This window comes from Rhinopithecus roxellana, chromosome 14, assembly GCF_007565055.1.
Source record: "Rhinopithecus roxellana isolate Shanxi Qingling chromosome 14, ASM756505v1, whole genome shotgun sequence".
Lineage (NCBI taxonomy): Eukaryota > Metazoa > Chordata > Mammalia > Primates > Cercopithecidae > Rhinopithecus > Rhinopithecus roxellana.
Genome location: NC_044562.1, coordinates 58,119,650 through 58,146,502, shown reverse-complemented (window position 1 = coordinate 58,146,502; position 26,853 = coordinate 58,119,650). Strand labels below are relative to the sequence as shown.

The window sequence follows — 26,853 nt, the reverse complement described above, 5'->3', positions numbered from 1 at the left end:
CCCGGTTGGCTGCCGCCTGGTTACCAATGGGAGACTAGCGGGCCGGCGTCCTGGCCTGGTCCAGCACCTGCGGGGCCCTCGGGTTTGGAGGGCTGAGCGGAGCGGGGAACGGCCGGGACGGGCCGGAGGCGGCGGCGGCGGACTCGCCTTCTCTCCGGGGCTGCGACCCCGAGGCTACCGGCTGCAGATGGGAGCCCGCGGAGCCGAGGATGCGGGCGGGCCGGGACACGACGCCGGCGAGGGAGCTGTTCCGGGACGCCGCCTTCCCCGCCGCGGACTCCTCGCTCTTCTGCGACTTGTCTACGCCGCTGGCCCACTTCCGCGAGGACATCACGTGGAGGCGGCCCCAGGTGAGACCTTGCGGGGTGCAGTGGGCGCCGTTTCTGGTTTCTGAGAACTCTGCTCCTCTCAGGGTGCGGGGCGGGGTGGACGGCCAGGGTAGCTCCGAACGCAGGATCCGCTGTTGTTCTCAGAAGTGGACGCCCGGCCCCCTCTTTCTTACCTCCTTCCTTTCTCCGCCCAGAACGAGCAGGACGCCGCGCTACCCCAAGGACACTAGACTAGGTCGTGGCCATCACCTGCGAGAGCTCCAGTCCAGAAGGAGGCTCAGAGCTCAGCGAGAGGCGTTTTAACAGAGCCCCAAACCCAGCCCACCTGTTTGCTTCCGCCTTGAAGAGCGTTTGTGTCTGCTCCTCGCGGCAGAGAGGGCCGCTCATGCCCCTCTGAAGTGGCTGGGCGGAGCCCACAAAGCAAAGCGTGATAGAATTTCAGTTTGGATTTTGTGCACCTGCCTTTCCAGTTGTGAACACTTAAAAATTGCACTTCCAAGGGATGTCCTGGCCGAGTGCTGTGTTCATATTTTTAGAAGTGGTTTATCTGCTGAATAAGACTGCCCAGGGAGCAACCTTGCTCTAAGTGGATGCAGTCTTAGCGGAGACAACTGATGGCCACCAGTCTTCGAACAGAGCTGGAACTTCTGGGATCTGGTGACTGAGAGGGTTTTGACAGGCCCCCTGGTTTCCTTGGACAACACTGAAGGGCCTGAGAGGAGGCAAGGGTCAGGGCATGTAGAGCCTTGTCATTGTAATTTGGGTTTTATTTTGTTAAAAGATTGATTTTAGGTGCAGTTGGAGGCCACTAGAGGGTTTTGGTAGAGGAGTGATTCTTTTGGATGTGTGTTTTTACAAACTCACTCTTGCTGCTGGGTGGGAAGTGGATTGTCAGGGCAAGAATGCAAGGGGCCATAGCAGTGGTCCTGGAGAAAGATGAAGGGGCTCAGATTAGCCTGACAACCGTTAGGATGTGGATTTGGAGTATATTGGTTTGAGACATACTTTGCAGTGGGAATTGAAAGGCCATAGTGACTGATTGAAATAGAGGGGTGAGGATAGTGGAGGAATCAGCATGTCTTCTAGGTTTCTGACCTGAGCAAGTGGGTAGATGGTGGTCCTGGGACAGAGCCTGGGGGGGGACCTAGAGTCGGATTTTGCTCTCACGTATTCAGGTGGAGCTGTCCTGGAGGCAGGTGGATACAGAGCAGGGAGATCTGCGCTAGAGACATTCATCTGGGAGGTGGACCATATTAGATGGTTTATGGTCCATAGCCTGGGAGAGTGTCTCGGGGGAGTATCAGTAAAGAAGGAGGCCTTGGGACTGAGCCTTGAGGACCCCTAACATTTCTTGGGGTCAGGCAGGTGCCCTGACAGACAGACTTGAGAAGCAGCAGGCAGTGAGGTAGAGGGTAGCCGGGGGCATGCAGCCTCACGGAAGCTGAGTGGGGACTGCCTCAGGGGTAGCAGATGGCTATTCTGCTGATCTGAATACTGCTGAGTAGTTGGGAAAGAGAGTTGGGACCAAGAGAAGCCCAATGGGTTTGATAACATAGAGGTGACAGCGACATTGCTCAAGGCAGTTTAGGGGCCATGATTGTCTCAGAAGCTAGAGGAGCCTGCGTGGAGAGTGAATGGGAAGCGAGCAGTGGGCATGGAAGCTCTTTCAAGAAGGTTGTAATGAAGAGAAGCCTGAAGGAGAATATGGTGCTGAGGGATAATGTCTTAAACAACCTGGAGGTGGGATTCTGCCCGGGGAGCTGGAAGGGAAGGAGTTGTGAGAGGAGCCCAGGCTCTGAGGGCAGGAGAGAGGGTCAGGTTCAGAAGCAGGAGGCAAGATCGAAGCTCAGAGGGGTGGGCAAGGGCAGTGTGGATGTTTTGAGTAGCTGAGGAGAAAGGGGAAGGTATATGATAGTTAGGGGATGTGGTAAATTGAGCCTGCTAGAGAAACAGTAAGATTTCCAGCAGGATGGAGGATGCATTTGAGATTTACCAGCCTGAGTGAAAAGTGAAACTTTTCTAAACCAACATTTAGCTGTTTTGAGAAGGAGCTTGGTAAAGTTTGGGATTTTTCCAGTCAGGAGGGAAGACAGACAGGCACCCCAGAATTAAGCTGGACAGGGGGATTTGAAGCCAGGAGCTGAAGGACACCCGCTGCAGGAAACCACCTTCCTGTCCGCTTTTGGGTAACACTGATGATCAGAAAAGCTCCACCCCAACCGCTGTCACCTAGAGCCTTGGGTTCTTAGTTTGAAGGATTCTCCAGCAGGCATGAGCTAACTCTGGACAACTTTCTGTATTTCAGGAGATTTGCACCATGCCCCGGTTGTTTCCAGATGACCCGCAGGAAGGGCAGGTGAAGCAGGGGCTGCTGGGGGATTGCTGGTTCCTGTGTGCCTGCGCCGCCCTGCAGAAGAGCAGACACCTCCTGGACCAGGTGTGGGGCCCCTTCTTCCCTGCGTTTGTCCTGGAGCCCGTTTCTCTTTGCATTTCTCCTGCCTGCTGAGTACCAGGAGCCCTTGCGAAAGCTGAGCCGCCGCAGCCGGATCTCTCGCTGTGTTGGGGGAAAGCAGGGACATTCCAAGGCAGAGACTGAGGACTGCACTCTGTCCCTCTGCTGCAGGAGGGGGTGCCTTGGCCTCGCCAGAGGGCTCCGTTAGGAAGGTTCACCCTGCTCTGTGCTCTCGTGAGCCCTGGGCTCTCCATGGAGCCAGATCACCACATTTAGAATAAAGAGACAAATGTGCCAGCTCACAGGAGGACAGGGCTGGCTGGGGGCCTCTGCCCCAGATCTCTCCGCAGCTAACTGACTGGTTTTCGTACAGGTTTTGAATATAAGTTTGCAAAAGGTTATTAAACCTGTTTCTGTGGGTAGACAGATACTCTGGGCAGAGAAGGCCTTCTCAGGTTTTTCTTACCTGGAAGTGTTTGTAGTTTTATGCTTGGCTCGTTGCTAAGCGTTGCTGATTAATGCAGCGGCATTGACAGTGTGACCTCATTCAGAGTTTCCCTCATGTCCCAGGCCCCATGGTAAGCATGTCACAGTCACTGGCTTTCAGTCTCACAGCCTTGCCAGCTTTGGCCTTTTTTTTTTTTTTTTTTTTTTTTTGTTTGAGATGGAGTCTCGCTCTGTCACCCAGGCTGGAGTGCAGTGGCCGGATCTCAGCTCATTGCAAGCTCCGCCTCCCAGGTTTACGCCATTCTCCTGCCTCAGCCTCCTGCCTTTTTTGTTTTTAAATGAGAGTGCTAAAACCACTGCCATCGTGTTTCTGGCCATTAAGTGGCAGAGCTAGGACCACACCAGGCACCTAGTGCCCAGCCTGCACTCCCCCTGATGCTGGGGGTCAGAATGCTTACTCCTGAAGGAGCCCTGCAGTGGACACAGTGGGAGCATCCAGCTGGCCCAGTGTTGGGGCGCCAGGCTCCCAGGAGCAGGAAGGGCTGCCGTTCCTGTGGTGATATGTTGCTTGCAATCAGCTCAGTCAAGAACTGGGTCACTCATACCCTTGAAAGTCATATTTGTTTTGGCTTCAGGTCAGATGCTTTTAGTGAGGGCAGCAGAGCGTGGCCTGGGATATGTGCCTCCCTCATTGTAGTCCTCAAGTTTTGCAATGAGAGGTCTGTTAATTTCATGTGTGGTGACTGAGCCCTGTGAAAGCGCCGACATCCAGGTGTGCCGTAGAGTTCTCTGCAGACCGTGGTGCCTGTGGAGCGCTCAGCTGTGGCCACACCACAGCCAGGACACTGGAGCAGCGCCGGGTGGTGCTTACGTCACGCTCGTCTTTTGCTTCTCCCTGTGCATGGCAGGTCATTCCTCCAGGACAGCCAAGCTGGGCCGACCAGGAGTACCAGGGCTCCTTCACCTGTCGCATTTGGCAGTTTGGACGCTGGGTGGAGGTGACCACAGATGACCGCCTGCCGTGCCTTGCAGGGAGACTCTGTTTCTCCCGCTGCCAGAGGGAGGATGTGTTCTGGCTCCCCTTACTGGAAAAGGTCTACGCCAAGTGCGTGTGCTGGGAGCTGAGGGCCTGGCCTGGGGCAAGTTGGGGAGCTGCCACTACCATGGGCTGCCCTGGGAGGGTCTCTGCTCACTCTGGGCTGCAGAGCCCCCTTCCGTTCTGAGGGTCTGGCAGCTCGTTCTGTGGGTCAGGCTGCCTGGCCAGGTGCAGAGATTATTCTTTTGGGCCTGTGGTTTGCCCACTCCCATCTTTCCCTTCCCTTGTTCCAAAGCCCAGCGTGGAGTCGTCCTCCACAGAGAGCATGTGCACTGCCCTCCTTGTTTTTTCGGCCCCAGCAAGAAAGATGCTTCCTTATATTTGTTGTGGAATGGTTGGGACAGGCAGCCTCACTGTGTAGTCGTTGGGAAGGAATGAGGCTACCCCGGCATACCAACACTTGTGTATCATGGTGCTGGCTCAGGGGACCAGGACCCTCACCATGAGTCATAACTGAATAGCCTTCCCTCTTAGAATGCATTTATCATCTTGCCAAAGGCAACTGGACCAACAGGCAGGCAGGGAAGCTGGCGAACATGGGAAGGCTGGCCAGTGACATCAGTGCCCAGTGAGCCCTTCCATCCCAAGGGCTGGTTTAGGAAAAGCAGGGTTGGAGCTTGAGAGCCGAGGGATGTGGGCATCCATAGCTTCCACCCCTCCTGCCCTGCCCCGTGCCCACACCGGAGGCCAAAGAGTTTCTGTATGTGGGCAGAGGACTGCAGGGCGCTCACGCTTGCTGCAAAGTAAGACGTTTGAAGGTCAGGCTAAGCCTTGACTTGATAAGGATGAGGACGAAGGCAGAGGGGCATAAAGAGGTGGGATTGAGGCAGCAGTTGGACAACTTGGGGTGCTACAGACCGTGGGAATCGGAGAGGAGGGCACGCTCAATGCCAGGGGCTCACTCCCGTGGTGATTGTGTCCCTTAGGGTCCATGGGTCCTACGAGCACCTGTGGGCAGGGCAGGTGGCGGATGCCCTGGTGGATCTGACTGGTGGCCTGGCAGAAAGATGGAGCCTGAAGGGCGTAGCGGGAAGCGGAGGCCAGCAGGACAGGCCGGGCCGCTGGGAGCACAGGACTTGTCGGCAGCTGCTCCGCCTGAAGGACCAGAGTCTCATCAGCTGCTCCGTGCTCAGCCCCAGAGCAGGTGAGGCACGTGGCCGGACGGGAGGGCTGCAGCCGGCGTGCTCCTCACTGCCAGGCCTCAGGCACACTGTAGCTTTTTATGTGACTGGCTACACAGCCCTGTCAGGACTAAGTGGGAAGAAGTAAGCTTGTTCAGAAGGGTGGTGTCCTCGCTTTGTGACCTTCTCCTACTGTCCTCTTCCAGAGGGACGTGGCCCTTCTCTCCCCTGACCAGTACTTTCCGCTAGTGCAAGGCGGGAAGAGGTGGCACCGAGTCAAAGCCCATCGTCTGTGCCATCCTTGGCCCAGCTGGCAACCTGGCAAAATCAAAACCTGTTTTTTATTTTAGTGATAGATATGTTCATTAAAAACAATTTGTTTCCAAAAAAAGAAGGGGGCCAGGTGTGGTTGCTCACATCTGTAATCTCAAAACTTTGGGAGGCTGAGGTGGGAGTATCGCTGGAACCCAGGAGTTCAAGAGACCCGCCTGGGCAACATAGCAAGATCTCATCTCTGCAAAAAATGAAGAAAAAAAATCACTCAGATAGAACCGCTTGTGACTTTTGAGTGCGCTCCAGTTTTCCGTGAGCACGTGTGGTTTGCACGTTCCATTCCACACCACTTCTCACACTGCTGCACACGCCGTCAGATGTTCGCCTCGTGAGCGGGTTTGCCACAGTCTCTTAATCATTCCCCTGATGTTGGATATTAAGATCTTTCTGGGCCGGGCGTGGTGGCTCAAGCCTGTAATCTCAGCACTGGGGGGACAAGACGGGCGGATCACGAGGTCAGGAGATTGAGACCATCCTGGCTAACACGGTGAAACCCTGTCTCTACTGAAAAATACAAAAAACTAGCCAGGCGAGGTGGCGGCGCCTGTAGTCCCAGCTACTCGGGAGGCTGAGGCAGGAGAATGGCGGGAACCCGGGAGGCGGAGCTTGCAGTGAGCTGAGATCCGGCCACTGCACTCCAGCCTGGGTGACAGAGCAAGACTCCGTCTCAAAAAAAAAAAAAAAGATCTTTGTGGTTTTATATAATTCTAAATAGCATCAATGAACATCTTTATAATTTTTTTCATACTTAGGATTATTTTTAAAATATTGGTTAAATAATATGAATATCACAATAAACTGAAACAGATTGTCATAGGCCTTGGTCTGGTCCCCCATAAGCAGACCCTGAGATGGGGTTCAGGAGCACGTTGAGAGGTTCAGAGAACCTGGAGGGCGTGCACTCCCCACCAGCCCTGCGGGGGTGCCAGGAAGGACGCTGGCCTCAGAGCCTCCCACCTGGGAGTGAGGGCGCTGGTCTCATGGGCATCAGCTCGGGGAGCTGTTGGTTTTGGGCTGCTCTAGGGTGGGATAGGGCTAAGTCCTAGCACTTCAGGCTTTAGAGAAAGCCCCCAGGCAGAGAGATATGGCAGCTGGCACTGACTGGAGGTGCATTGGAGCCTGCTGAGGTGTCAAGGGGCTGCAGCGTGGGTGAGACTGAAGTCCTTCCAGGAGACCCTCCTCTCTAGACCGTTGCCCTGCCACAGATGCAGTGCCCCTCTCTGTTTGGCTCTTTCTTTTTTATGCCCATCTGTCTCAAGGTCTCTGGCCAGGTGGAGCTGTTGCCCCCCTGGGCCTCCCTGCCTCCACTGGGCTTCTAGCCAAGGCACTATGTGAATGTCCCACCTCCGGCAGGCTTTGCCAAGAGAAACACTCTAGGTTCTTGGCAGTTGCAGATGCATCTGTGCGGTGTGTTTGAGAACTGGTGCTGTGCCAGGCATCGTGCACTGACGGGTACGGGCGATGACTGAGGCCTAGAGAAGGGGATGACTTACCCAGCACCGGACCCGGATGGCAGCCAAGTCAGGCCCCGTGTGCTTGCTCCTGGGGATGCTCCTGGGCTGACGGGCCACAGCTGCTAAGAAAGGAGCTCCCGTGGTCCATGGGGATCTGGGGGTCTCCCATGTCGCCGTAGTCGGGTGGGCTGGAGCATCTCCAGAGGAGACAGAGGCCTGCGTGTCCTTGTCAGTTTGGGACTCCATGGTGCCCTTCGTGCCCGTGCCCGAGCCATTCCTCACGCAGGTGCTCGGGAGCTGGGGGAGTTCCATGCCTTCATTGTCTCGGACCTGCGGGAGCTGCAGGATCAGGCGGGCCAGAGCATCCTGCTGCTGCGGATCCAGAACCCCTGGGGCCGGCGGTGCTGGCAGGGGCTCTGGAGAGAGGGGTGAGTGCCGGGGCCTGGACCCTGCTGCTGTCAGGAGGGGGGCCCAGTACCAATCTGGCCTGTGTCCTGGTCACCTTCAGCTGTCAGGACCGTACTTGGCTGTCTCCAGCAAGGCCCCTGAGCCCCTGCTCTTGTGACACTATGCTTGTCTTGGCTCCAGACAATCCTTTTGAGGCCTGGGACCAAGGTGACCCTTGGACCTGGGGTTTCAATAGGGCAGACATCATCACGGGCTCAGGCAGCAGTCCTGGGAAGACACGTCCAGAGACGTGAAGCTTCTCTGGGAAAAGCGGCTCCTGTGGGTGGCCGCTGCCCGGACGGCCGCGTGCTGCAGAGCTGCTTCAGGTGTGGGAGGGGCCACAGAGCGGGGGCGCGGGGGCGCTGGCAGGAGCTCAGGACTCTCTGGGTCCCCTCCAGGTTTCCCCCCAGCCTGCCGGCCAGCTGATGCTACCAGTTCTCGGGAGGGGCTTCTGCTGAGATGAGGTTTCTTCCAGGGGTGAAGGGTGGAGCCAGGTAGATGCAGCGGTAACGTCTGAGCTCCTGTCCCAGCTCCAGGAAGGGGAGTTCTGGGTGGAGGAGGAAGAGTTCCTCAGGGAGTTTGACGAGATCACCATTGGCTACCCAATCACGGAGGCCGGCCACCTGCAGAGCCTCTACACAGGTAGTACCCCGACGGGCTGTGCTGGGCATGTGCTCTGCCTGCCCAAGTGAGGAGGCTGGACAGGTGCCTGGGTTCCCCCTGCCCATTCCTGGTTTGCTGCTTTCAAGTGTAGAGAGATGATTCTGTCTCAGGAGCCAGGAGGAGAGTGGGCTTGTGGGAGGGGCTGGCTCTGTCTGTGGCCGTAGCTGCTGCTTAGACACTGCCAGGGTTCATGAGGCCACCGCAGCGGGAGGCCAGTGAGGAGCCATGTGCCACAGCTGATGCCTGGTGTTTTCTCACTAGAGAAGCTGCTCTGCCACACTCGGGCACTGCCTGGGGCCTGGGTCAAGGGGCAGTCAGCAGGAGGCTGCCGGAACAACAGCGGCTTTCCCAGCAACCCCAAATTCTGGCTGCGGGTCTCAGAACCAAGTGAGGTGTACATTGCCGTCCTGCAGAGATCGAGGCTGCGTGCTGCGGACTGGGCAGGCCGGGCCCGGGCACTGGTGGGTGACAGTCATACTTCGTGGAGCCCAGCAAGCATCCCAGGCAAGCACTACCAGGCTGTGGGCCTGCACCTCTGGAAGGTAACTCAGCCCCGCCTGGCTCACGCTCAGTTGGGCAGGTGGTGTGGAGGCCAATGGAGGTCTTAGTCCTAGGACTGGCTCTGCCGGGACACGTGTGACTCTGCCACCGGCCCCAACAGTCTCCCTCATCCTTGTGTTGTCGCACGGCGTTGACTTCTCCTGGTGCTCCCAGACCTGGCTCTGACCTGAGACTGCAGGTCTGGGCGTCTTTCTGCCTTGCCGTGCGCCTCATTGGCCAAAGGAAGGCAGCAGAGTGTGCAGCCAGGGCAGGACCTGCAGGAGGGGCTTGGGCCTAGGGACTCCTGGCCGCGCCATGCCTTTCTGCGGCAAGGAGGTAGAGCCAATGGCTGAGGACCTGTCAGGGCCAGTCTCAGCTCTGCAGCTTGCTGTGACCTGGCACACATCCTCTCCCTGCCTCCCTGTCTCTCCCTTGCAAGACGGGGTCCTGACATGGATCTCATGGGATTGCTCTGAGGCCGGGGCAGTCCCAGGCTCCACCACTGGTTCATAAAATGTGCTGTTTCCTGGAAGAACAGATGGGGGCGCCTGGAAGCAAAGGGCCTGAGTGTGGGTCGAGAATATGCCAGCTGTTTGCTTAGGGGCTGGATTGTCATCTTGTGTGTCTTGACAGGGTGTGACACTTGGCACTGCACTATTCCCTGTTCCTTCATGGATGTGGCCCACATGATGTTCCTTTCCTCTTGCAAAAGAAGTTGCTGGAAGGCCCACTGTCCAGCAGCCCCCAGGTTGCCTGGGCCACGGTGCCTCCCTCAGCTACAGGGAGGACTTGCAGGCTTATATCTGGGACAGATACTGGCCCCAGGGCCAAGTGAAGCCCGGGATTGGTGGGCATCTCTAGCTGGCCCCTGAGAGAGGGTGGAGGGTGCTGACAGGCCTTGGCGCTTTCGTCTGTTAACTCCAGAGGCCGTTGTGCTTGGAGCAGGGAGGCCAAGGCCAGGGCACCTGACGCCGGCCTCTCCTCTGCACTGAGCCTCCTGCCTGTGCTCACAGGTGGAGAAGCGGCGGGTCAATCTGCCCAGGGTCCTTTCCACACCCCCCGTGGCTGGCACTGCGTGCCACGCATACGACCGGGAGGTCCACCTGCGTTGCGAGCTCTCACCGGGCTACTACCTGGCTGTCCCCAGCACCTTCCTGAAGGACGCACCAGGGGAGTTCCTGCTCCGAGTCTTCTCTACCGGGCGAGTCTCCCTTAGGTGAGAGGAACTGTGCAGTGCTGCTGGCTCTCCGAGGCCACAGCCTCTGGAGGACCACAGGCCCTTCCGAGGCGGGATTTGGGCACTTTCCCTCTGTGGTTGGCAGGTATCCATGTGGGGACTGAGGCCGCCGGGAACCTGCTGCCAGCGCCCTCCCATGTTTGTCTTCTTGGCAGCGCCATCAGGGCAGTGGCCAAGAACACCACCCCCGGAGCAGCCCTGCCTGCGGGGGAGTGGGGGACCGTGCAGCTACGGGGCTCTTGGAGAGCCGGCCAGACGGCGGGGGGCAGCAGGAACTTTGCCTCATACCCCACCAACCCCTGCTTCCCCTTCTCGGTCCCCGAGGGCCCTGGCCCCCGCTGCGTCCGCATCACTCTGCATCAGCACTGCCGGCCCAGTGACACCGAGTTCCACCCCATCGGCTTCCATATCTTCCAGGCAAGCTCCTCGCCCCAGGGAGGGAGGGAGAGTAGAAGGGGCCCTCAGAGAATTTGCATCTTGGCCTCCACTGTCTCAACAGAGGGCTCTGGGCTCAGTCACTTGGGCACACAGGCCCGGCTCCCCCTGCCCTTCGAGGCGCTGCCTGGAACCCGCACGGGCCCTCTCTCGTCTCCATCCTCACAGAGGCGAGGCTGAAGATGGCCTCTGGAAGGGCCGGGGGCCTGGGAGGTGGGCAGGGCTGACCCAGGCAGGGCAGGTTTCCGAAGGGGGTGGTGAGTGGGGAGGAGGGGAGAAGTTTGGAGGGGACAGGAGGCCGAGGTTGAGACTGGCGGGGGTGGGTCGAGCCGTGGCTTAGGGACGCAGGAGGCTGATGGACTCAGGAGTGAGAGGAGGGTAGGCCCGGGCTAGCTGGCCATAGCAGCCTCTCGGGCGTGAGGAAGTCCACAGTCACTGGGCTCAGCCTGTGGCCCCTTGTCTACTTACCCTGACTCAGAACAATTGTGTCCCGAGGTTGATTCTCTGCAGACATGTGTCCCCTGGAATGCAGAGGCCCTGATGAGGAAGGCACTGTGACCCTCGGTTCACAGTGTGCTGCCTGGGGACCGTCGGAGCCTTGCTGTTTGCCCTGGGCTGCCAGCTCAGGTCCCCTAGAGCTCTGAGGAAAACACATGCCAGGGCCAGTGGGAGCCCTTGGGGCGGACTGGGCAGCCACAGGTGTTAAAGCCCCTGATGATGCAATGGGCCTCCAGGCCGGGGACCCACTGCCGGCACCTTCTGGCAAGGGTGGCCAGGCCTTGGTGAGGAGGCGAGTCCGGTGTCCAGGCCTGGCAGCCCCTCCTTGGAGAAGGAGCTGTGTGTAACTCAAGAGGGCATCCAAGCAGATGGCCCTGGGCTGCGTCCCCTACCCCAAGGCTGGCTCCCTCAGTCTGAGCCCATGCTTCCCCCAGGTCCCAGAGGGTGGCAGGAGCCAGGACGCGCCCCCACTGCTGCTGCAGGAGCCGCTGCTGAGCTGCGTGCCACATCGCTATGCCCAGGAGGTGAGCCGGCTCTGCCTCCTGCCTCCAGGCACCTACAGGGTCGTGCCCTCCACCTACCTGCCAGACACAGAGGGGGCCTTCACTGTGACCATCGCAACCAGGATTGACAGGTGGGGCTCTGGGACTTGGGGGTGGCCAGCTGGAGGCTGAGGTCCTGGAGTCTTAGTGCTCGCCCGTTCCCCCATGTCTCTCCTGCCCACCCCTCACCCTCAAGCTTCCACCTATCCTGGCGGACCAGGGCTATCCTGCCTGCCTGGGGACCCTTCCTTGCTGGTCTGAGCCTGGGAGGAGAGTCTAGTGGGAGGTGGGCCAGGAGCACGCAGCCCCTCGTGTGACCAGTGCGGTCTGGGAGCGGTGACCTGGTGTCTCTCCACAGGCCATCCATTCACAGCCAGGAGATGCTGGGCCAGTTCCTCCAGGAGGTGTGTATGCAGCCCCGCCAGCTCGGCTCACCTGCCTGGGGCTGCCTGGTGGCCTAGGGTCTACCTGCAACCTCAGGCAGGTGGCTTCTGCCTGGGACGTGAGGTGCCCTTGACTCTTCCTGTGAGAGCCCCGGGTAGTGCTTTGAAGGAAAGGGGGAGCTGAGGCTGCGTCCCATTCCCTGGCTGCACTCGGGGTGGGATGTGAGAAGGGGCGAGTGCCACCACTACCTGGGCCCCCATCTGTCCTTGCAGGTCTCCGTCATGGCAGTGATGAAAACCTAACAGGGTGGCCCCCTGTGCCAGCTCAGGTGACTGGAACCCAAGGGCCTGACAGGTTCCCAGCAACTGGGCCGGCCAGCCTTGCACTGTGAGGGCTGGTCCTGAGTCTTGGCCTGCCTCCCAGCCCTGCCAGGGGGCTGCTGCCTAAGGGTCCACGGGAAGCCTCCATTATGAGAGACTCAGCCCTGGGGGCAAGCAGGTGCTGCAGAGGAAGGGCGGGAAGCTTGGTGGCTTCTGTCGCGCCTCTGAGACGGCAGAGACCCCAGGATCCCAGAGCTTTCCAGGATCCCTCCCAGATCCTCCTCTGCTGACTCCACACGGAAGCCTCACACCCACAGGGTAGGGCAACAGATCTTCTTTATAACTATTTATTGTTTGCATCACTTTTAGGATGTAACTTTATAAATAAACATGAACGCTGAGGATTTGCAGATCTGTCTTGCTCCAAGTAGCTCCAGGCTGTGCCCCTCTTGCTGAGCAGGCTGTGGGGAGGGCTGGGGGCCTGCCGAGGTGATGAGGATGAAGATGGCCTTTGGAGGGGCTGGGGGCCTGGCGAGGTGGGCAGAGCCAACCCAGGCAGGGCAGGTGGCAGGATGAGATGGTAAGTGGGGAGGAGGAGAGAAGTTTGGAGGGGCAGGCACAGGGCATGCCCCAGGCCAGGGGGCTGAGGGCTGAGGTTGAGGCTGGCCGGGGCAGGTCAAGCCTTGGCCTTGGGGGACTGATAGACTGGGGAGTGAGGGGTGGGGAGGGCCAGCGAAGGCACTGCTAAAGGCTGTGGTGAAGAAGGATGTCTTGGAAATGGGTGTTAGAATGGGAGCTGCTGCAGAGGGAGGAACCCCAGGTTCGTGTGGACAGGGAGCCTTGGATCTGGACGGCTCCTCTGCCTTCAGCCGGAGTTCACCTGCGCAGTGTCCTAGGATGACTTCTCCAGGCCTCTCTCCCTCATCCCTCACACCAAACGCTGCAATGAGAGCTGTAGTGTCACTGAACGGTGCAGAGGTCAGTTCCAGACATGGCTGGGGAGGGCTTCACTAAGCCCTTTTGTTTTAGAGACAGGGTGTTGCTCTGTTGCTCAGGCTGGAGTGCAGTGGCGTGATCATAGCTCACTGTAGCCTCGACCTCCTGGGCTCAGCGATCCTCCCTCTTCAGCCTCCCAGCTGGCTAGGAAAGCAGGTACGCTGCCAAGCCTGGTTAGTTTTTTAATTCTTGAATCCTCCTTCAGCCTCCCAGGTGGCTAGGGAAGCAGGTGCGGTGCCAAGCCTGGTTAGCTTTTGAATTCTTGAATACTTAGGGGTCTTGATATATGGCTGCCTAGGCTGGCCTCAGCAATCTTCCTGCCTTGGCCTCCCAAAGCACTAAGATTGCAGCAATGAGCCACCACCCCCACTACTAATCCCTTTTAAATTCCATCCGCTTCCTGAGTCCCTTCGTGCCTGGGGAGACCCCGTGTATTGGTCCTTTTTCACATTGCTGTAAACAACTCTCTGAGACTGGTAATTTATAAAGAAAAGAGGTTTAATTGCCTCAGTTCCAAAGACTGTACAGGAAGCATGGCTGGGGAGGCCTTAGGAAACTTAGAATCATGGCGAAGGGGAAGCAGGCAGTCTGCAGGTATCTGGAGGAGGAAGAGAGCGAAGGGGAGGTGCTGTGCACTTTTAAACAACCAGATCTCAGGAGAACTCACTGTCACGAAAAGAGCAAGGGGGATGTTTGCCCCCATGATCCAGTCATCTCCCACCAGGCCCCTCCAACACTGGGGATTATATATCATTTGACATGACATTTGGGCAGGGACACGACTCCAAACCGTAGCACCCAGTGAGCCTGATTTGGGCCTTGCTGCCCAATCACGACCATCTCTGGAGTCCTGGTGTCTGTGTTCCCACTGGGACCTGTGCCGCTGTTCCCCTCTCCATACCCTGGCCATGCCAAGTCACCCTCCCCACTCACCCACAAGAAGCTGCCCTGGCCCCTGCCCTGGCCCTGGCCCCTGCCCCCTTAGCCCCTCTGCTTGCTGGTTCAGTGGCCCACAGCAGCAGTGGCTGTGGCAGCTGGGTTCTCGGTATCTTCAGACACGGATTTCTGAGCAGCAGGATTGGGCTCCGTCTCCCTGTGTGCAGAGCCTGCCACAGATCTCCCTTATCCACTGGCTTATGTGCTGACTTCGGGTGAAGCCAGTGGTGCTGCCTATTGGGGTGCAGGAACTTGGGGCAAACAGTGAGGGGCTAGTCACCAAAGAAATACCCTGCAGGACAGTGCCCAAGCCAGAGGCTCGAGCTGGGTCAGAGCTGCCCTAGATCCATGGGTTTGTGGGCAGGCAGGTCCTGTGCAGGGTGCCTGATGGTGCAGGTTGACGTGGGACAGGTGGGTCAAGGTATTTCTCAGGGACAGTGCCTACGAAGGGAAGACAGTTGCAGAGGTTGTGTCCATGTCAGGATAGACTGTGGTGGGGACCCCGGGAAGAGTTCTGGAGCAAACCCCACCTGGGCCGGCCAGGCCCTTATGTTGAGCATCCCTGCCCCCCAGGCCCTCAGGAGCCACTGTCCCTGAGGCAGGCCCTGATGGTGGCGGCCACACCCGCCTGCTGAGCAGCTCTTCCCAAAGTCCAAAGCCAGGACCTGCTTCCTGCATCCGGGCCATCGCCTGAGAGGAGGCCTGGAAAGCGCGGGATTCCGTGACTCTAGGGGCCATGGTTGGTGCCCATCATCTCTCCAGTGCGGGCTGGCTCCACTCGACCTGGCTGCCTTGGCCATCTGGTCTACCAGCTGGAACCGTGTTCCTGGGTGTGGAAAAGGCTCCCTCTGGAGCCTGCAGAGACCCCTGAGGCCCTGTACTTCCTTCTGATGGGAGGTGCCAGATGCAATTGGAGGGAAAGCCTGGCAGGCCTCTAACCCCCAGCCAACCTGAACATTTCCGGTGCAGCAGGCCCCGGCCTGGCGTTGTTCATCCCTGGTTGCCTCCTGCTCCGACTCCATCAGCATCCTGTCTTCAAGGTCGTGGATCAGTGCAGTGCTTTCAGGGCGTCCGGCCAGCTGGTCTCTCTGTCCTATATTATGGTAGAGGCCCCAGGAAAAACGGCAAATGCCTTTGTCCGTTCCATACAAATTCCCTAGGAATGTGAGCAGTTTCTGATCGTCCATGGCATATTCGTCCAGTTGATGGCCAACCCTGGGTACGTGGGCCTCCAGGGCCTGTGGCACTGGGCTGCCCCTCAGCCGTGTGTGCACTTGCCACGTGGCCCTCCAGGAATCCCACCCCACGGGGCCACACTGAACCAAATGGAGAGACAGCAGGGCCACCACCCTCTCTCCACATGCCATGGCTGCTCTGGGACCTGGGCAGGAGGGGGCAGTCTTGGCCTTCTAGTGTCCCTCTTGGCCTTCCCACGGCCATCTCTACCCCAAAGATGCAACAAAGATGTCGGCCACTCCCCAGGTGTCAATCTGTCACAGGCTCAGAGACCAGGATGTGGCCCCGGGTGGGCCTGTAGGCCCTGTAGGCTCATGTGAGCTGGTCCAGGGCAGGACTCCATTATTAACTGCCTGTCATGTGTCCCACTGTGATGGAGCCCTGGTGACTCTTGGGGACCAGCGCCAGCTCTGCCTGTGTGCTCAGTGGCTCCCAGATGTCTGGACATTCTCTCCCCGGTACACATAGTCCCTGGGGAAGTCCTTGTCATGCACATTTGCCGATGGGGGAGTGTCCATCTTGCAGGCCTGGCCACCTCTTCAGTCAACAGATACCTGGACTGAAAACCAACTCGGGCAGTGTGGGCCCAACTGGGGGTCTTCAGTGGAGTGACCACCCTCGGTCCTCCTGGATCCCTCTGCTGGCTCCACCTGAGCGCTGCCCTCGCTGGCGGCCCCTGCCTCGCTCTGCTGCCATCCTATAAGCCCTGCAGTCAGGCCTCTTGGCGCCCTTCCACTGTGTTCATGATTGTCTCCTGGCCTCTGCCGTGTAGAGGTCTGATGCCCTCCGCCCCTGGCGCGCCAAACCCTGTGATGGTGGTTCCTGCCACCAGCTTCCTGTGGCACCGCTGCCACTCCCGCCAGCCTCCTGTGGCACAGCTGCCACTCCCTGTTAGCCAGCGTGGCACAAGTGAACGGCATGACCTTGGTTTTCCCAGGGAACCAGTGCTTGGCAGCTCCCACCACACACACGTCCACGCCCACCCTTGGGCAGCCACAGCGGTTGTGACGTCTCCACCCTGCCCAGCAAAAGTGGAAGTGTTGCCTGTGCTGCTGGGAATCTCCAGGTTTGCTCCACCTCCAGGGGCCTTGCCAGGGTGTCAAACCCTGTGTCTCTGGACACTGTCATTAGGCCTCAGCTTCCCCATCAGGCACCTCAGCACCCAGTCCTACCAGTGCTCCTGCCTCCTGTCCCCAGCTGGCTGGGCCTGCAGCCCCCTCCCGTGCCCTGAGCTGGCTGGGCCTGCAGCCCACTCCCTGGTCACTGGATGTTGCTGACACTTCACGCGATCAGAGCCCTAGCACCCAAGGGGGCCAGGGCCTGACGGGGGAGGAGCAAGGGGTGGGCCACGTCTCTCTGCAGGCTCAGAAGCTTCCTGAGAGGCTAGAGTGAAACCTTCCGGCGCCATGCACGGCCTCCTCCCTGTCCAGGGTCCTGGGTTCTCCAGATGGGGCCTTGGCCTTGGCTAGGTGTTGGTCAGGAGCTGGGGGTGGCTGCGCCCCTGCCCAGCTTCTCTGAACTCCAGCCGGGCACCTCAGTGAGGCTTCAGCCACCTGCGCCTTATTGGCTTCCTCTTGGAGCCCCCTCGTGTCTGTGCATTCATCAAACACAGCAGCTGGGCCCCCCAGCACACCCCCTTCCTCAGCTTTCCCACTGGACACTGGAACCAGTTTCACTAATGGACTGGACAGCACGACCACTTTGTGCCAGGTGCCAGCTATCTCCCCTGACCAGTGTTGGGTCCTCATTTCCCATGTGCCGTGAGTGACCCAGTTCCAAATCCCAAATTAGTGACTCTCTTCTCCAGTGGGAGTTGGATTCTCCAGAAGCAGAGACAGACATAGAATTTGGGTGCAAGATATTTCGGAGGGAAGGTGGAGGAGGTGAGGTTGGTGAGGGAGAAGCCTGGAGTGTCGGTAGCCAGGGTGCCCCCACCTGGCTGAAACGCCTGGCCTTTGTGCCCTGCCTGGCTTGGCCTCCCCAGGCAGGCTACCCCATGGCATTCTTGGGGAAAAGGCCGTCCCCAAGAACGCTGCCCACAGCCCAGCCATGGGCCTTCCCTTGGGGCTCCCGCCCCGGCTCACACCTGCTGGCCAGCAGATTTACTCATTGCTGGCTGCACCCTCTCAGCAGTGGCCGTGTGTACCATAACCCTGGGAACACCTGCAGGGACACACACACTTGGCCTGGCAGCTTGGGGGAGACTCCTGGGGTGTCAGGAGGGAAGGGAGGCAAGCAGGGGTGGGGCGCTGTGGGGCTTTTCCTGCTTTCTGAGCCAGTGGCCACAGGCCACCCAGTGACATTTCTCAGCATCTGCTGGGTGGACTCTGCAGTGGCTGCTGCCGGCCTGGATGGGCTCCTTGCACAGCTCTGCTTATGGGGTGGAGGCCACCTAGAAACTCTCAGTCCCCTGTCAGCCTCAGAGCCGATAGCTCTGCCTGGACCATCAGCAAGCTTGTCATCGGCACCAGCATGCCTGCTCCTGGATCCTGGTGAGGCTTCCCTGCCTGTTTCACCTAGGGGCCTCTAGGGGTGCTCTGGAGCTGGGAGCCCCTGTCCAGCACTCCTGCCTTCTCCGGCCTCTCTCGGCTGTCTGGCAAGCACTCACTCAATCTCCTATTGACCACTTGTTTTGCTGCAAGGCTATTGGTTTACGTAAAAATAGAGAAAGCCAAAGAGTTTCCTCACCCCCATTAAGATTTCCTGGCTCTTCTGGCGTTGCACCTGCCTGAGTTCCTTGGCGGGGCCCCTCTTTGAGTTCCTTTGGGTTGCTATAACAAAGCACCATAGCCTGGGCAGCTCATAAACAATGGTAATGCATTGCTCTCCATTCTAGAGACTGCAAGTCCAAGATCGAGGCACTGGCAGACCTGGTCCCTGGTGAGGGCCTGCTTCCTGGTCCAGAGACAGCGCCTTCTCCCTGTGTCCTGACGTGGTGGAAGGTCAAGGGAACTCCCTGGGGCCCATTTTATATGGGCACTTATCCCATTCGTGGTACCTCTGCCTTCATGATCTCATCACCTACCAGAGGTCCCCACCTTTTCATTCCTCACTTTGGGGATGAGGACTTTAGTATGTGAATTTCAGGAACATAAACGTGTCATCCACAGAAGGGCCCATCTCTTACACAAATGCTGAGTTCCCAGTGGCCTGTGTCCTAGCAAACAAGAACTCCCCTGAAAAATAAAATCCTGTCTCCCCAGTGCCAGCCCTGGCAAGGCACCCAGAACTCTCAGGAATGCTTGAAGGAAGGACCTGGCCTTTCTATGGGGTCCAGGGCTGTGGGGTCCCTGGCCATACTGTGGACCTGCAGAGTGGGGCATGTGGGCTGAAGACCGTATCCCCACCATGGCGGGAAGGGACAAAGGGTGGCCCTGGCAGATCTGGATGGGCAGGACTGGGTGTGTCCTGTGAGAGCACCTCCTTCCTGGCCTTTCCCGTGGACTTTGCCCCACACCACCTGCCTGGGTTCCTTGCTGTCGTCACTTCCAGCTCCAGGCACAGCAGTTGGTGACTCCTTGGCGGGAGCTGTGTCCTACCCAGTCCTGATTCCGCCATCTCTCTCACAGTCCTCCAGGCTTGGACCAGCCTTGGGGGCAGCAGAGCTCCTGGGGTGAGTGTTGAGATCCTGTGCCCTGGGAGCAGTACTCGGGGAGAGGGCTGGCTGGGGCAGGGCTGCCTGGGCAGGACGCAGGATACGGCCGGCCAGGCTGGGGCCAAGGTGTTCAGACCTGAACTCTGGTCTTATGCTTTCTTAATGGTCGTGCCTTGCTTGCTGTCCTTTGGGAGGCCTCATTTGGTTTTGCTGTTTTTTGTTTGTTTTCACCTAATTTTTGCCAGACTTAAGCTAGTTTTGCTGCCTTTTGAAACTAATGGAAGAATCATTTTATTCCTGGGGATGATTTGGGGCCTTTGGATCCCAACGTGAAGCCCTGGATGTGCTGCTTCACCCAAGGAAGGGTCTTTTCTGCTTTGGAGCAAGGGCTTTGGTGGGCAGGCTGGCCTGGCACTCTCAGGAGCTCTCGGCTCTCCGTAGCATCCTGGGGAGCTCAGACCATGGCTGCAGGGCTCTGGCCATAGCCTGTAGGCCGTCTGATTAGTGCTACCTCCAAACCCTGGCCATTCCTCCCTAATCCCCAGCAGGTAGAGCCAGTGTCCATGTAGACAGCACTGCCTCAGGTCTGGGCTGGTACCACAGACTCTCTCAGGGCTCCCAGGGAACATGCAGTGTCCACATAGACAGCACTGCCTCAGGTCTGGGCTAGGACCACAAGACTCACTCAGGGCTCCCAGGGAACATGCATGAGGTTTAGGAGGTTTCGTCAGGGGTATGTGCAGTGTCCCTTACCCAGGTCAAGGCTCAGACTGGGACACCTTAGCTACCTGGGACACCTGGTCCCTTTATGAATCTGCCAGGGAAGGAGCAGCCAGGCTTGGGTTGGGGCCTGGATGGGTGTGACATTGGGCACTGTGGCATTGTGTGCCTGTTTCTGTGTTGCAGCTGACATGGGCTCATCGCTCCTCCTCTAAGCCCTATGAGGACATCAAAAGCATGGACACATCACTTTCCACCATCTTGCTGCCCACTGTCCCTCCATCCTGATGCCTCCTAAGCACATGTGTGGAGTGGCAGGCACGCTGCTGATAGCTGTGGATGTGGCCGTGACATCCTTCACCCCTGCCCCCATGGCATTCATGATCCATTAGGGAGGACCGTCTGCACAAAGGTAATCCATTGACTCCAACAGGGGGTTCATAGAAAAACAGGTGAGAATGGCGGGGGGGTTTCCTTGACCAGCTGAGGGTCAGCCAAGGGCAGGAAAGGGGCTGGGCACCCTCAGGGAATGGAAAGAAGCTCTCTGTGCCTGCAGTGCGGGGAATGGGCTTAGAGAATATGGCAATAGCTGAGGCTGGAGATGTAAGCAGGAGCCTTGAGTGTTGTTTAAGGAGCCTGAGTCGTATCTCATGGGCAATGGGGAGCCACTACGCAGTTTAAAGCAGGACCTGACATACATATGTTTGAAATCTTTCTCTGGCTGGTCTTGAGGATGAATTGGAAGTAGAGGACCAACTAAAAGTTTGTTGCACACATTAAGGTGGTGTCCTGGGTTAGGTGGGAGGTGATGGACACCAAGGGAATAGGCTAGTGTTGAGGTATACCCAGGAAGCAAAACCGGTAGAGCATGATGCTTGATGCTTGATTGGATGGATCACATAGATCAATATTAGGAGAACTGACATATTTCAATCCATGAACATGGTATACCCATCCATTTATTTATTTATAATTGTTTTAAATTTATATATTTTTTTGAGACAGGATCTCACTCTGTTTGTCCAGGCTGGAGTCCAGTGGCAGGATTTCAGCTCACTGCAGCCTCAACCTCCTGGGCTCGGGTGATTCTCCCACCTTAGCCTCCTGAGTAGCTGGGGCTACAAGCACACATCACCACACCTGGCTATTTTTTTGCATTTTTGTTTTTTAGTAGAAACATGGTTTCGCTATGTTGCCCAGGCTAGTCTTGAACTCCTGGACTCCAACAATTCACCCACCTTGGCCTCCCAGAGTGCTGGGATTATAGGCTTCAGCCACTATGCTGAACCCTCTCCATTTATTTAGATCTTCTTTAATTTCTCCCAGCAATATTTTGTAACTTTAAGCATACACGTTTTCCATTTGTGCCTAGGTACTTTGCTTTCCAATGCTTGTAAATGGTATTGTATTTTTAGTTTTATTTTCCAATTGTTTTTGGCTAGTATACAGAAATGCGTTTTTTTGGTATATTAATCTTGTATCCTGTAACCTTGATAATGCATTTATTAGTTCATAGTGTTTTTGCTTCTTTTGTTCTTTCCTGGTAAATGCCTTAGGAGTTTCTTTTTCTCCCAATCCTCTGCCTTTCCCCTCTTCTTTTTCTTCTGCCTTAGGATTTTCTTTTTCTTCTTTCTCCTCCTCCTCCTCCTCTTCTTTCTTTTTTCTTCTTCTTCTTCTTCTTCTTTTTTTTTTTTAATTGAGACGGGCTCACTCTGTTGCCCAGACTGGAGTACAGTGATGCAATCTTAGCTCACTGTAGCCTCAAACTCCTGGTCTCAAGTGATCTTCCCACCTCAGCTTCCCAAATAGCTAGGACTACAGGTGTGCACCATCATGCCTGGCTGATTTTTATATGTTTTGTTGAGATTGGGTCTTGCTATGTTGCTCAGGCTGGTCTTGATCTCCTATCTTCAAGCGATCTTCTCACTTCAGCCTCCCCAAATGTTGGGATTATAGGCCTAAGCCACTGTGCCAAGCTGAATGTTCTACATGCATGATTATGTCACATGTGACAATAGGTAAGTTTTACTTTTTCCTTTTCTATCTGCATTTTTTCCCTTGCCTTATTTTCACTGGCTAGGACCTCCAATACCATTTTTAATAGAAGCATGAGAGTCACTTCCTTTGTTTCTGAGTATGGTGAGAAAGTTGGTCTTTTATCATTTCCCAGCTTGAAGTTTCCTGTAGTTTATCTGTAGGTGATCTTTATCACATTGAGGAAGTTTCCTTCTATTTCTAGTTTGCTGAGAGTTTCTATCATTCATGGATGTTGCATTTTGTCAAATATTTTTCTGCATCTATTGAGATAACTATATACATTTTATCATTTATTCTATTGATGTTCTAATGCTAAAATAAACCTTTCGTTTCTTGCATGCTTTTTTCATGATGTATTATTTGTTTTATATATTGCTGGATTTGATTTGCTAATATTTTATTAGAGATTTTATGTCTATGTTTTTGCATGATACTGGCCTGTAGTTTTCTTTTCTTGTAATATTTTTGTCCAGTTTTGGTACAGGGGTAAAACTTGACTTAGAAAATGAGCTGGCAAGTGTTTCTCCTTTTTTCTGATGTGATTAAGATTGGTGTTATTTTATTCTTAAGTGTTTGATGGAATTCATCAGTAACACCATCTGGGGGAGGTATTTTCTTTGTAGAAAGCCTTCAAATTATGAATTCAACAACTTTAATAGACATAAGCTAGTTAAATTTTACTTTTCTTGTGTAAATTTTGGCAAGTTGTAACTTTCAATAAATGTTTCCATTTCATCGAAGTGGTCAAATGTAATTTCATCAAGTTCTTAATAATATTCTTATTATTCTGACATCTGTAGTATCTGAAGGGATGTCTCATTTTTCATTCCTGATATTAGTAATTTGTGGATATTTTTTTCTTTGATCAATCTAGCCAGAACTTTATCAACTTTTTATCTTTCAAATAAGCAATCTCCGTTTTATTGATTTTCTTTGTTTTCTTTTCCCCTAGCACATCAAATTTTCACTCTTATTTCTTCTACTTACTTGGGTTTCATTTGTTGTTGGTGGTGGTGTTTTCTAGATTCTCAAAGTGGAATCTTAGATCAATGATTTTAGACCTTTCTTCTTTCCTAACACGAGCACTTAGAGCTACAGATTTTCCTCTAAGCATGACATTAACTGTATCTCACAAATATTGGTAAGATGCATTTTTATAATCATTTGGTTCAAAATATTTTCTTATGTCTCCTTGATTACTTATTTGATCCCTGAGTTATTTATAAATGTGTTGTTTAATTTTCAAATATTTGAGCATTCTTTAGGTGTCTTATACCTTGTTGCTATTGATTTCTAATTAAGCTCTGTTGTAGTTAGATAACACATTCTGTATAACTTAAATCTTTTTAATTTTATGGAGGCTTAATTTATGGCCTAGCATATGGCCTATTTTGGAAAATGTTCAATGGGCACTTGAAAAGAATATATATTCTGCTGTCATTGGGCATAGTGTTCTATAAACATCAGTTTGGATAAGATGATTGGTGTTGCTCAAGGCTGTCATATTCTTACTAATTGTTGGTTTACTTGTTCTGTGAGTTACTGAGATGAGGGTGTCATAATGACCGATCACAATCGTGAATTTGTCTATTTATCCTTTCAGTTCTCTTAGTTTACTTCATTTTTTGGATTCTTGGTACTTAGGTACACACACATTTAGAATTGTTAGATATTCTTGATGAATTGACCCTTTTTTCATATGAAATATCCTTTTTTTTTTTTTTTTTTTTTTTTTTTTGAGGTAGAGTCTCGCTCTGTCACCCAGGCTAGAATGCAGTGGCGCAGTCTCGGCTCACTGCAACCTCTGCCTCCTGGGTTCTAGTGATTCTCCTGCCTCAGCCTCCTGAGTAGCTGGGATTACAGGTGTCCACCACTGCGCCTGGGTAATTTTTGTATTTTTAGTAGAGTCAGGGTTTCATCATCTTGGCCAGGCTGGTCTCAAGCTCCTGATATCATGATCTGCCCACCTCACCCTCCCAAAGTGCTGGAATTACAGGCATGAGCCACTGCGCCCAGCCATGAAATGTCCCTTTTTATATTTTGGAATATTCCCTGTACTAAAGTCTACTTTGATGTTAATATTTCTATTCCTGCTTTCTTATAATTAATGCTTGCGTTTTATAAACTTTTCCATTGTTTTACATTGTTTTCATTCTTTTACTTTTAACTTTTCTTGATATTTAAAGTATATATTATATCAGGCAGACAGCATATTGTCACTGTTTGCTTTTTTTTTTCTTCCCCTAAGACGCAGAGTCTTCTTCTGTCGCTCAGCCTGGAATACAGTGGTACCATCAGGGCTCACTGCAGCCTCAAACTCCTGGATTCAAGCGATCCTCCTATCTCAGCCTCCCAAGTAGCTAGGACTACAGGCATGTGGCACCACACGTGGCTAAGTTTTTAACATTTTTTTTCTGTTTTTGAGACAGAGTCTTGCTCTGTCACCCAGGCTGGAGTGCAGTGGCATGATCTCGGCTCACTGCAACCTCCACCTCCCCGGTTCAAGTGATTCTCCTGCCTCAGCCTCCCAAGTAGCTGGGACTACAGGCAGTAGCTGGGATGATAGGCGTGTGCCACAACACCTGGTTAATTTTGGTATTTTTAGTAGAGGTGGGGTTTCACCATATTGGCCAGGCTGGACTCAAACTCCTGACCTCAAGTGATCCACACACCTCGGCCTCCCAAAGCGTTGAGATTACAGGCTGAGCCATTGCACCCAGCCTAGTTTTTAACTTTTTTTTTTTTGAGACAGAGTCTTGCTCTGTCACCCAGGCTGGAGTGCAGTGGCGCGATCTCAGCTCACTGCAAGCTCTGCCTCCTGGGTTCACGCCATTCTCCTGCCTCAGCCTCCCAAGTAGCTGGGACTGCAGGCGCCCGCCACCACACCCGGCTAATTTAATTTTTTGTATTTTTAGTAGAGACGGGGTTTCACCGTGTTAGCCAGGATGGTCTCGATCTCCTGACCTCGTGATCCACCTGCCTTGGCCTTCCAAAGTGCTGGGATTACAAGCGTGAGCCACCCCACCCGGCCATTTTTAACTTTTTGTAGAGATGAAGTCTCACTATGTTGCCCAGGCTGGTTTCACACTCCTGGCCTCAAGCAATCCTCCTGCCTTATCCTCCCAAAGCACCGGGATTACAGGTGTGAGTTACCGTGCCCGGCCACTTCTTGCTTTTTAAAATCCAGTTTGATAAACTTGGTCTTTTTTTTTTTTTTTGAGATGGAGTCTTGCTCTGTTGTCCAGGCTGGAGTGCAGTGGCATGATCTTGGCTCACTGCAGGCTCCGCCTCCCAGACTCACACCATTCTCCTGCCTCAGCCTTCTAAGTAGCTGAGACTACAGGCGCCCGCCGCCATGCTCGGCTAATTTTTTTATTTTTATTTTTTATTTTTAGTAGAGACAGGGTTTCACTGTGTTAGCCAGGATGGTCTCGATCTCCTGACCTCATGATCCGCCCGTCTTGGCCACCCAAAATGCTGGGGTTACAGGCATGAGCCACCTCGCTCAGCCTTTTTTTTTTTTTTTTTTTGAGATGGAGTCTTACTGTGTCACCCAGGCTAGTATGCAGTGGCATGATCTCTGCTCACTGCAACCTCCACTTCCCAGGTTCAAGTGATTCTCATGCCTCAGCCTCCTGAGTAGCTGGGATTACAGGTATGTGCCACCATGCCCAGCTGTTTTTTGTTTGTTTGTTTGTTTGTTTGTTTTTGTATTTTCAGTAGAGACGAGGATTTCCCTGTGTTGGTTAGGCTGGTCTCAAACTCCTGACCTCAAATGATCCACCAACCTCAGCCTCACAAAGTTCTGGGATTACAGGCATGAGACACCGTGCCTGGCCAATAATCTTTGTCTTTTAACTGGATTGTTTATCTCAGTCACATTTAATGTAATGGTTGATGTGGTTGGGTTTGAACCTACCATCTGCTATGTGTTTCCTATTCATCTCCTCTGTTCTTTGTACCCATTTTCCCTCCTCTTTTTCTGCCTTCTTTTAGATTAGTTAACTATTTTGTATTTCACTTATCTCTTCTATTAACTATTATACTTCCTTGTTTTATCATTTCATTAGTTGCAATAGGGTTTATGATATGCATATTTAACTTATTCATGATTGATTGGATATAGGAGGGATGAGGGAGAGAAAGATTCCAAAATGACACTGATGTATCTGGCATGGGTAACAAGAGGAACCGCTCTCTGAGATGGAGAACTTTGAAGGAAGATTAGTTTGGGGAGTGATGAAAGGGCTGGATGATGTGGTTAGTTTTGGACTAGTTGCATTTAAAGTGCTTCTGAGGCATCCAAGAGGAGATACCTGGTAGGCATTGCCTTACAAGGTCCTGAGCTCAGGACAGTGGCCGGGGCTAGAGCTGGCTTTAGGGGTAAAGGGCGGAGGGGTGATTATTGAATGAATGGGAACATGGTAGTCTGTGGTTGCAGAATGTGCGATGGGACAAGAAGAGTCCAGGACCAAACCCTGAGGAGCCCCAACATTTTAAGGACCCAAATGCAGGACAGTAGAGATGAAAGGAGGGGCCAGAGAAGGAGTAAAACAAGGAAGTGTGTGTCATGGAGGCCACACGAGGAAGTGGCTTTGTGGTTACTTCTGGGGTGTTGACACAAGGGTGATTCAGGGCAGGGTGCAAGGGGGCCTCAAAGATCATCTTAAGTTCTGTTCCTTCACCTTCATGGTGGGTGGATTAGTGTTCATTTAGATTTACTCAGCTTCTTATTAAAACAATTTTTAAAAAGGACTAGGGACTGGGAGGCCGAGGCGGGTGGATCTTGAGGTCAGGAGATCGAAACCATCCTGGATAACACTGTGAAACCCTGTCTCTACTAAAAGTACAAAAAATTAGCCGGGTTTGGTGGCAGGCACCTGTAGTCCCAGCTACTCGGGAGGCCGAGGCAGGAGACTGGTGTGAACCCAGGAGGCGGAGCTTGAAGTGAGCGGAGATTGCGCCACTGCACTGCAACCTGGGCGACAGAGCGAAACTCGTCTCAAAAAAAAAAAAAAAGGACTAGGGACTCATT

The 26,853-nt window shown here is 54.4% G+C and overlaps 1 protein-coding gene across 2 annotated transcripts; it reads left to right on the top strand.

The window, feature by feature from the left end:
- On the top strand, positions 1-12,712 carry CAPN10 (calpain 10). 2 transcript variants are annotated; one of them, XM_010359123.2, is made up of 12 exons: positions 2-350; positions 2,635-2,766; positions 4,137-4,333; positions 5,251-5,468; positions 7,519-7,660; positions 8,155-8,321; positions 8,604-8,884; positions 9,896-10,098; positions 10,275-10,536; positions 11,487-11,686; positions 11,953-11,998; positions 12,251-12,712. In XM_010359123.2, the coding sequence occupies exons 1-12, from the start codon at positions 210-212 to the stop codon at positions 12,278-12,280; spliced, it is 2,019 nt and encodes a 672-aa protein (XP_010357425.1). In that variant the 5' UTR covers positions 2-209; the 3' UTR covers positions 12,281-12,712. The 2 variants fall into 2 exon arrangements, with proteins under 2 accessions (XP_010357427.1, XP_010357425.1); XM_010359125.2 differs by lacking the exon at positions 11,953-11,998 and having other exon boundaries at positions 1-350.
- Positions 12,713-26,853: the final 14,141 nt, after the last annotated feature.

What these genes read in the sequence shown, in the direction of transcription:
- CAPN10 (XM_010359123.2), top strand. Translation starts at nt 210, where the DNA reads ATGCGGGCGGGCCGGGACACGACGCCGGCGAGGGAGCTGTTCCGGGAC. An exon ending in CCTGCAGAGCCTCTACACAG is followed by an intron (nt 8,322 to 8,603) that starts GTAGTACCCCGA and finishes TTTTCTCACTAG; the next exon opens with AGAAGCTGCTCTGCCACACT. An exon ending in TCGGCTTCCATATCTTCCAG is followed by an intron (nt 10,537 to 11,486) that starts GCAAGCTCCTCG and finishes TGCTTCCCCCAG; the next exon opens with GTCCCAGAGGGTGGCAGGAG.